This window comes from Trichosurus vulpecula, chromosome 2, assembly GCF_011100635.1.
Source record: "Trichosurus vulpecula isolate mTriVul1 chromosome 2, mTriVul1.pri, whole genome shotgun sequence".
NCBI classification, from domain to species: domain Eukaryota; kingdom Metazoa; phylum Chordata; class Mammalia; order Diprotodontia; family Phalangeridae; genus Trichosurus; species Trichosurus vulpecula.
This window is the reverse complement of record NC_050574.1, coordinates 52,131,259-52,141,243: the sequence shown is the minus strand read 5'-3', so window position 1 is coordinate 52,141,243 and position 9,985 is coordinate 52,131,259. Positions and strand designations below refer to the sequence as shown.

At 51.0% G+C, this 9,985-nt stretch overlaps 1 protein-coding gene across 1 annotated transcript; it reads right to left on the bottom strand.

The window, feature by feature from the left end:
- Positions 1 to 281: 281 nt before the first annotated feature.
- MRTO4 (MRT4 homolog, ribosome maturation factor) lies at positions 282 to 9,945 on the bottom strand. Its single transcript, XM_036746951.1, has 8 exons — positions 9,731 to 9,945; positions 8,473 to 8,531; positions 7,503 to 7,606; positions 5,432 to 5,513; positions 4,235 to 4,302; positions 3,435 to 3,586; positions 2,526 to 2,602; positions 282 to 2,389 (listed from the first exon to the last, which is right to left on the bottom strand). Exons 1-8 carry the CDS (start codon positions 9,756 to 9,758, stop codon positions 2,228 to 2,230), a joined length of 732 nt encoding a protein of 243 aa, XP_036602846.1. The 5' UTR covers positions 9,759 to 9,945; the 3' UTR covers positions 282 to 2,227.
- Between the last annotated feature and the right edge of the window lie 40 nt (positions 9,946 to 9,985).

Sequence of the window (9,985 nt, the reverse complement as noted above, 5' to 3'; positions counted from 1 at the left end):
CCCTGGGCCATCTCCAGTTGTCCTGGTGAACATCAGGCCACTGAACCCAGATGGCTCCAGGGGTGAGGCTGGTGACTTTGCACAGCCCTGCCTCACTTCACTCCAATTCACTTGCACGTCATGGCCACACTTCCCTGAGATCATGGTCCTCTTCAAGAACAAAGGACAAACAATTCCATCTTTTTAGTTGTGACCGAATTACGGGTAAAGCACCTTACAAACCTTGGTGCCAAGAGAATGCCGTAGTCATTCCAAGAACAGAACACCTCTGAGGCTGTCTGTGCCATGAAAAGCTTTTTAATGGTTTTACACATTCTTTTAAGCGCTGAAATCTCCCCCTGCCCATAGGGATGGGTTTGGGTTGTGAGTCAAGCTCCGGGAGTTAGTACACTTTCTGGTGGAAAATGAACCAGGAGCAGCAGCTTTCCTCTCCCTGGCCCAGGAAAGCCCCATCCTGGCACTTGGAATATGGGACTCATTTCACCAGATTTCCCCCATGAGCTCAGACTTCTTGTCTTCTGCCTCTTTTGTCCCCAGCACTCAACCAGTGCCTGAACACAGTAGGTGCTTAATAAATGTTGACTGAAATACACTCCATCTTCCCAGGATTGGTGCTATTCCAATTACATAGCCACAAGTACAAACACCAGCTTGTTGAGGACTTCCCTTGTTACCACCATCCCTGTTCTACTGTAGCAAGGTCTCCCAGAGGATGACAAGAGCCAGGATCAGGAAGCCAGCTCTCCCAACTGAGTCTCACTAGATGGATCACACACACTCCCATCACCTAAGTGTGAGGGGATCTAAACACTTGGTTAGGGTTCACAGCCTTCCTTCTAGGCATCGGTCCTCAGGTCCTCCCAGCTGGAGGTCTGGGCTGAGGCCCTTTCCAATTTGGGCCGTTTGCCCAAGTCAGACAACCAACAAGCATTTATTAAGCTCCTACTATGTGCCAGGTACTGTGGGGATAGAAAGGCAAAAGACAGTCCCTGGCCCCAGGAAGACAACGTGCAAACGACAGTGTAGAAACAAGACAAGGCCAGGATAAATGGGGAAATGATCAATAGGGGAAAGGCATTATGGGGGACTGAGAGGCTTACAAATGTGGGCTTTTAGCTGGGAAAAAGAAAGAAAAAAAGGACGATCTGCCCCTAGCCTGGGGTTCCTAACCTGTTTGAAAATATCCGGATAATTGTATTTCAATGATTGGCTTCCTTTGTGATGCTGGAATTTTAAACATTCAAACACATTCTGAGACAGAGTCTGTGGGCTTCACCGGCTACTGCCCACAGAGGCCATGACAGAATTGGGGAAGAGCCCCAAGATCAGGGCTGGGGAACCTGAGGCCGCAATATTCTGAGAACGCCCCTGCATCCCCAGTAGGTCACCTGGTGCCCTGCTGTCACTGGCACCAAGCTCTGGAGCATGGTACAGCGGGACAAGCACCAGATTTTGGAATCCAGACCTGCGTTCGAATCCTCTGTCTGAACATGGGCAAGTCAAACCTTTTAGTCAGCTTCCTCATCTGTAAAAAGGAGACACCACTCAACACACCTACGTCAGAAGGAAGTCCTGTGGAAAGTGCTGTCAGGGTGGGAGTCGGTATTGTGGGGGTAACTAAGAGTGAGACACGCTGCTGTCTCCCCGGGGCCTGGGGCCAAGCACTGGCGTTTCAGGCATGGGTCCCACCGCCGCTACCTTACACACGGCCCAAGCCAGGCTCTCTCGCGCTGTGGACGCTGGAACCCAACTCTCAGGGTCCTAGCCACCCGGGCCCTTTGTGCTCCCCCGCTGACCGCTTCACTGCAGTGGGGCCAGGGGCTGCAGCGTCCAAAATCCCGACTTTGGCATTTTCTATCACAGACACCCGGAGGAAGCCGGAGCCGGGCTGAAGGAGAAGCCCAAGACCATCACCTCCACTCCTTTGGAGCCTCCAAGGCTAAAACCTCAGAGAAGTGGGCAGAAGGCCAGACCCCTGCCAGCCCTCACAGCGTGGAGCCACATTCTGCCCTTTGTCCCCAGGGAGAGCCCAGGTGCACCCACTCCATGGACAATGCTTTATTCTACATAAAAATACAGTCCCGTGTGCGTGGCACCTCTCTCCCTCCTGAGAGTCCTGCAAAGTCAGTCTCTTTTCCCTTAGAGAAGGGAGGCAGCCGCTCGGAGAAGCTGGACAGGGCGAGTCCTGCACCCTGTGGAAGGGGCCCCTGGGCTGTGCTGGCTCCAGTCAGTCATCATCCTCCAAATCTTCTGATTCCTTTGAGGAGCTGCTGTCATTGTCATCCTCCTCCTCTGCATCCTCCCCCAGATGCTCAAACTTCCCTGACTCAGCCTGCCACAGGTACTTGATGTTAACCCTGAATTCTGCCATCTCGAACCCAAACAGTTTCTGAAGAGACAAAGCAGAGGAGTCAGGAGCAGTTGTGGGGGGAGGGGAGGGGAGGGGAGAGAGGAAGGCAGATGCGGACGGAGGGGCTTGGACTCAGAATCTTTCCTTCTGCTCACTGGCCCTCCCCATTACTCACCAGGACTCGGGCCTGCTCAGGGGTCAGCACATCACCCTCTTTACACACTTGGTAGTCAGAGATGAGAGTCACCACACCTGCAGAGAGAGTCTTGGTAAAGTAGGTCTCGGGGTCATTGTCCCCACCTGCCCGATGTGCCCAAATTCTCTAAGGTCCCTGCTGGCCCTCAAGTTCTGCTTGAAGGGTCTCCAGAGAGAATGGAAATCTCAAGGACCAGATAAGGCCTCAAAGGGCATGTTGAGGTGTCTGCACCTGAATGGAAATCCCCTCTATTACAGCTGGTCTCCTAGTCTGGAAGATCTCCACTGATGGACTCACCACCTCCCAGGGAGCCTGTTCCCACCCTGAGGCAGCTGCCTGTCCTTACTGGGAGGGGAGAGCCCTAACTTCCATCTGGTGCTCCTTGTTCTGTCCTCAGGGGCCAAGCTGAACCAGCTTAATCCCTCCTGGGCAGTACAGGCCTTCCAAGGGCTGAAGACACCCCTGAGGGCTTCTCAGCTCTGAGTGAAGAGTCACCTCCACGGCTGCCATGCTTTCTGGCCCCTTTCGAGGCACTCAGTCCTACTATCCTTGGCCGTGGGTCAGGCGGGATACGTGGCAGTGGGGGGCAAACACCAGCTTCCTTTAGAGGCGATAGAGTTAATCTCTTCCTTTTTTTCTACTATCACTTGTTTTTACTTTATTGTCAATTCCTACCATCTCCCTTCCCCTTTCTTTCCTACCAGGCCACCCCTTATGACACAGAACAGAAAAGACAGAGGGGGAAAAGCCATTCAACAAAACCACCCAACACATCAACCATGCCTGATAGCATATGTGAGCTTCTACACCCACAGGCCACCACGTCTGAAAAGATGAGGAGGTTCAGGCCAAGTCTCCAACACCCACCCAACCCATGTGGTCCTTTACCTTTCTTGAGGGCAGTGGGTAGACCGAGCTGCCTCAGCTGAGGCTCCATCGAGTGGGGGAACTGCTCCAGGGGCCCTGCATCCAGGTTGACAGTGAAGGTCGCTTTGTTACCAGCCCGGGCATAATCCATTTCTGTATACTTACTGAACCACCTGAGGCATAAGGAAACGAGAAGGGAGTCACTGGCCTCCGATGGGGCCTCATGAGCCAGGCCCTACTCTGTACACCTGTTCTACAGACCCCCTCCCCCCCCCAAGGAGATTACATGACTTGTCCAAAGTCAGATGGGCACCAGGTCTAGATTCAAACTCTGCCTCTGAAGCACAGGATACATGTGATCTTGGGCAAGTCATTAATGACATAATTATAAAGTGCTCAGCACAGTGCCTAAATGGGCCTATGTCCTGAGGCCCGTGACCACACTGCCCCCACCCCCAATCAGGACCGTTCTCCCCGCCTGGTTTGGGAGTCTGGTGAAGAAGCCTGGGCTCGGACCACCTTGTGACGTAATTTTTCAGCTCAGTCTTTCTGATCTTGGTTGTATCAGAACAAAACTGCCCCGAGGGGTTCCACTGGAAGGTAGTGGTCTTCTGCCTCTCTAACACCTGGTCCTGCACCCAGCAAGCATTTACTGAACACGGAAGAGGGTGGTGAGCCCCCAGCAACACCAGTTCTCTGGGACTTGGCTGTGGGCCAGAGATGTTAACAGATGCTCCCAGATGCCGTGTCTGCCTCTCTCCTCAATCACAAATCCTTCCTTCCTGTGGCTCTGGCTCCTTTCCCAGTCTTAAAACACTTACTCATTCACTTCCTTCTTTGTTCTGTTGGTGAACAAGAGGCCAACCTCACCCCTCAGCTTCTTGCTGACCTTTGGGAGGCAAAAACAGTCTAAAGTCACAAAGAAAATCCCCAGTGGAGCTGGCAGAGGTGGACCCATTCCCTCCACCTTGGTGCAGAAATCCCATTCCTGACATTTTTCTAGCCATTGCTTGAACTTTACTGGGGACAAGGAAATAACTACTTAGCAACAGCTCTGGGACATTCCACATGTTAAGCCACCAGATCGCATCCCATTATCCCCCTACCGACAAGTTATTCTGTGTGTGTGTGTACGTGTGTGTGTGTTAGCCAAGGCATTTTTGTTACTGCTCTTGGGCAGATAATCTAAGAAGGTCCCCATGGCCACACTTTCCCACCAAAGCAGGAGGAAGCACAGCTGACCAATTTAGTCTAAAGATTGGGCTGAGGAGACAAAGATTAAATTGAGGTGGTCCAGAACTGAAAGATGCAAGGGGGAGGGGTAAAAGGAAAATGCCAAGTTGGATGGATGCTGGCCGCGGAAAATCAAGGACATGAAGGTGCTTTCCATGGTCCTGCCCAGGTGCGGCCTTCTGTACCATGGTGGACACATTTCTTCACAGTCCCTCCATGTTAGCAATACCTAATCTACCTGCCAAATGTGCAGTGACATCACTCCCTATACAATCGGGGCCCCTAATCTGGCACCTGTGAACTTGCTTTAAAAAAACAAATCAACCAGATTCTGATCGCTGTATTTCAATGGCATTAGTTTCCTCTGTAATCCCACATACTGTTTTATAGACTTAAAAACCTCGTTCTGAGACAGATGGGGTCTGTTGGCCTCACCAGAGACACTGCCAAAGGAGGGTCCATAACACATCAAAACCAGACAGGACTAGGAGGGCATGCTCCCTCCCCAACTGGTCCTGCTTTTATTGTGTTGAAATGAAAGAGCTTTGGTCAAGGATTAAGTGGTGAACAACATACGGGGAAGGAGAAGTGAGGTGGTCACAGGTAGTCTGTGGCTATGGAGGCACAAAGGGTGAGGGTTGGGGCAGGGTCTCCCAGAGGCATCCCTGCTGTCCTAGTCAAACAGACTCTCTCAGCAGAGGCCCATGGAACTGGCTAAAGGGGGCCCCACCCAACATGTCCCGAATGGAATAACCTCCCTTGAAGGATGGAGAACAGAGGCCCACCTGGTGCAAGTTGTCTTTATATTCATCAGCAGGACCTCGACCCAAAGCCACCATCATAACTTTGTTCTTGCCAAAGAAAATCCTGAAGAGAAAGACAATGGGGTCATCGGGGAGGCATCTCTTCTGGGCCTTCTTTTTACTTTCTAGCGAAAGGCAGTAGACTCAAGTGCCAGGGAACCAGGACCAGGAAGTTCTGACACTTCCTCACTGTAAGCCTGTGGACAGGTCCTCCACTTCCAGTTTTAAAATGAGAATAGGCCTTGATTTGTTCATGGGAGGTGGGAGTCGGGAGCACACCTGGTCCGTGAGTCTCAGGGCACTACAGAATGGGAATTACCATCACCATTACTGAGGTGCCTGCCTGATGCCCCTATACTGGACTCCATGACCTGAAGAGGGAACAAAAACCTCTGAAGACCTTCTGAGTCCTAAGAATGGGCCTACAATTGCACTGAGCTTTCAATTCAATTCAGAGACATTTCTGAAGTGACTTCTCTGTATGGTAGCTGTTCATGTTCAGGGCTGCAGATACAAGGGTACACCCCCAAATGGCATCTGCTTGCAAGAGCTCACAATTAAGTAGAAATTAAAAAAAAATAACTTCGCATTTACAAAGCACTTTAAGATCTATAGTCTTTACATATATCGTCTCGGTTGAGCTTCATGACAGTTTGGAAAGGGGGATGCTACAGGCAGTTCTATTCCCATTTTACAAACGAGGAAACCAAAGCTTAGAGGATAAGCTCCTGGCCCAGGGTCACAAAACTAGGGTAAGATCAAGGCAGAAAAGACATGTATAATTCAAGTATGATACTAGGACAGGAACAGGCAGTTTTTAATGAATAAAAATCCAAGCAATCAACAACCACACTGTTGCTAACTTTACAGCCTCTTTGAGGTTCCAGCTCCCATCTATTAGGGTGGCAAAGATGACTGAAGAAGCCAATGACACATGCTGGAGGGGCCGCAAGGAAAAAGGCACATCGATGTGGGTGGAGCTGTGAACTGGTCCAGTGATTCTGGCAAGACTGCATTCAATGCCCAGGAGTTACCTAATTAAGCACAAGCTCTGACCCAATTATATCATTACTAGGCCATCAGACCGTAAGCTTCTTGGGAACAGGGGCTGCCTTTTACCCTTCTTGGCATCCCTAGCACTTAGCACAGTGCCTGGCACATAGCGCGCATGTATGGACTGACTTGGCCTATTCCCCACAGGAAAAAAAGAGGTCAAGGATCTGTACGTACAAAAATATTTATAGCAACTCTTTCAGAACTCTGATCAAAGCAATGATAAATCATGAGCCCAGAAGACTGAGGATAAAACATGTTATTCCTGACAGGGAAAAGATGAACGTAAATAGAGAGATAGGCATTTTTAGGTGTGGTCAATGTAAGAATGTTTTGCTGACTATGCGAATTTCATTTTATTACTCATATATTTAAAATATATTCAGGGGGAAAGAGGAAGTGGGAGAGAAAGATTATAAATCCTAATAAATTTATTCTAAACAGAATGGATTTCAGGAGACCAGGATTCCAGCGCAAACTCTTCCACCTACCAGCTGTGTGCCCTTGGCCAAGTCCCTTATTTCTAAGCTTCAGTTCCTATGCCTGTAAATGTATAGATCCTTGTATTCCTTAATTTTTTTGTTAAAACTTACTGGGTTTTTATGAGGAAAGTGTTTTCTAAATGTTAACTATAGCTTTCCTATGCCCCATCATGTTGTGCCTGCTATCATTCTTAGCACGTGAGCTCTTAGGGGGCTTGGTATATGCCATTTTCCACCACTGTATTGTTAGTACCCAGCATATAATAAGAATTTAATAAAAGTCAGTTCAATGGGAGGAAAAGTATAATATGAGATAGAATATTTTTGATCAATAGAGATTTTCACTTTCTGGAGGTTTACGACATGATGCAGCTGCCTGTATGACGGCAGTGTCCAAGGTCAGCAAGAACTGCACTGTATACTGAATCAGAAGAGAGCCGGTCTGGGCCTGGACTCATCCTTAGAAGGCAGGAGTAACTCACCGCCCCCAGCCTCCCACTCCCAGCTCTCCTCCTCACCGGCTGTGCTTCCAGGCACTCCTGATATCCTTCAGTTTGCTGTTTCTCATGTTTGCCACAGAGAAGATGAAAAGGTACTTGTACATGTCCACACATTTTCGAAGCTGTGGGGATATTCAAGGGGTTAGGCCACTCAGTCCCTCCCCCATTACTTTTTCCTACAATATCTAAGGCCCTGAGCCCATAACAATATGTATCATAGTTATATGCTCATGTCTTAGCCCCTATTAGACTACAGTCTATGGGGGAGGGGCTGGGTCCATCCACAGCTTGCAATAGTGCTGTGCACACTGCAGGCACGTAACAAATATTTGTTGAATTTAATTGGTCAATGTTTTAGGAGAAAAATAAGGCTGGGACTTTTTACTGGTCCTGCTATCTGGAACTGAATCTCTGCTTCTACAGAGGGTGCCACCAGCCTTTTAACTTCCTAGGTTTGCAACCTGAGTCCCATAAATACTCTCCCGTCTCTTCCACTCCCTCGTAGCAAATCTTCCCCAGGTCTTGTGGATTTCTTGTTCCTGCAACACACCACTATCATCTCCCACCTCCACGACTCTGCAAAGGCTGTGCTACAACACCTGAAATTCATTCCCTCCTTTCTTCTTTTCCAGGGAAACCTTAGCTTTTTTCAAGCATCAACTCAGGTGCCACTTTCCACAGAAAGTCCTTTCTGGCCCTTTCCCTAGCTCCCACGTCATGCAGAAATCCCCCATCCTCTAAGGAGCCATCCAGCCTCTGCCACGATCCTTCCATTAACTGGGCTCACCACTTCTCTTGCTATGGCCACTCTAAGCCTGATGAAGTTCTTGTTTCTTTAGGCTTCAACCTCCCTCTTCCGCTTCTACCCACACTGTCGGGAGAAGAGCTTAATAGCATTAAGTGTAATTCTATCACTGTTTAAGCAGCTAGTTTCCCCGACTCTGCGTCAGGCAAGGGATGGAAAACGATGACAGCATGTTCCTCTTACCTCTTCTATCAGGTTCTGTTTGAGTTCTAAGCCCTTCTTGGTGGTCTTCGTTAAGGAAACTGGGACAGAGGAGAGAGAAGGAGTGCTTAGTTTTGGCGGGTGGGAGACAGTGGACTATAGATAGGAGTGCCCAGAGCAGGCGAAGGAAGGTTAACTGTTCCATCCCACAACTGGAGACAGATGCCTTTCGGGGAAAGACCACGGTTTTACTCAGCCCAAGATGGAGATCTCAATCTCCAAAGGACCGACGACTAGAGACCCTTTACTAGCCCACCTCCCTGTACCTGATCCCTTCTGGTGACCGGATCTGCTCGGAGGAAGTTTGGATTTAGAGATACATTGCCTCCGGACAGGAAGTACCAAAAAACTGCTCTGCCACTGGCCGGCTTCACGTTACAGAAGAGGAGACTGGACCCCAGAAAGGAAAAGGTCCCAGCACGAGCTGGGGTCGGAAGCCAGATCCCAACTCCAAACCCGGGGGCTCTGCTTGGCACAGCCTGGTACACAGTACACAATACGAGATGAAGAAGGGCATGTTGGCCCGCCCGTGCCTTGGTGCCCCTTCTCACAGGCGCGGGGAGGATGGCCCAAAGGGCAAGAATTGCTAGCGCTAGGAGGTTGGCAAAGCACTTTACAACCATCCTTTCACTTGATCCCGGACAACCACAGGAGGGAATTGGACAAGATCTGTGTCAACAGAACTGAGGCATCCCGGTGGTACAAAGGAGAGCTCCAAGACGGCCCTCCCCCCCCCCCCCCCCCCCCGCCTCCGCCCCGTTCACATCCAGCCTCAGACACTTCCTAGTGCTGTGACCCTGGGCAAGTCGCCTCACCTCGGTTTGCCTCAGCTTCCCCAACTGTAGAACGAGGGTGACCGTCACACCCACTTCCCAAGGTGGTTGTGAGGATCCAAGAGGACAATTGTAAAGCGCTTAGCACGGGGCCCGGCACACAGTAAGCGCCACATCAAGGCGCTCCCGAACTTAGACAAAGCCCTTAACATGGAGTGATTCTGGACGAGGTGCTGACCCGCTGCCCCGCCCCCCCCACCTCCATTTTCACCAGTAAAGGTGAAATGAACATTGCAGTTGGGAGGGGGAAGCCCCTGCTCCCTCCCAGCCTCGGTTTCCCCAACGACCCTGGCTCCTAGGGAACCTGCAAAGGGCCCAGCTGCCCGGGGATGGGATGAGGGTCCTGGGCTCCCGCTGCCTCGGCGGCCCCCGCTCTCCAGTCCCGGCCAGACGCCCTCAGGGCTCACCCTTCTTGTCGCGCTTGGACTTAGGCATGTTGCTCCCAACACGTGCGGTCTCCCGGCTGCGCCTGCGAGGACCCCGGCGCCGTGAGGGCTCTTGGGATCCGGACTGCCCAAGGTGCCTATGCAGAGTGCCTGATTCCGGCTCCCGTAACTTCTGCGCCCTCGCTCCGCGGCTTGCGGGGCTGCTCCGCCCCCACGCGCAGCTCGGGCGCCTGCGCCTTCCCTCGCGGAGAGCCTGCGGAGCCGGAAGCGCTGTGC

What these genes read in the sequence shown, in the direction of transcription:
- MRTO4 (XM_036746951.1), bottom strand. Translation starts at nt 9,758, where the DNA reads ATGCCTAAGTCCAAGCGCGACAAGAAGG. An exon ending in AACAGAACCTGATAGAAGAG is followed by an intron (nt 7,607 to 8,472) that starts GTAAGAGGAACA and finishes ATATCCCCACAG; the next exon opens with CTTCGAAAATGTGTGGACAT. An exon ending in ATAAAGACAACTTGCACCAG is followed by an intron (nt 4,303 to 5,431) that starts GTGGGCCTCTGT and finishes TGCCTCCCAAAG; the next exon opens with GTCAGCAAGAAGCTGAGGGG.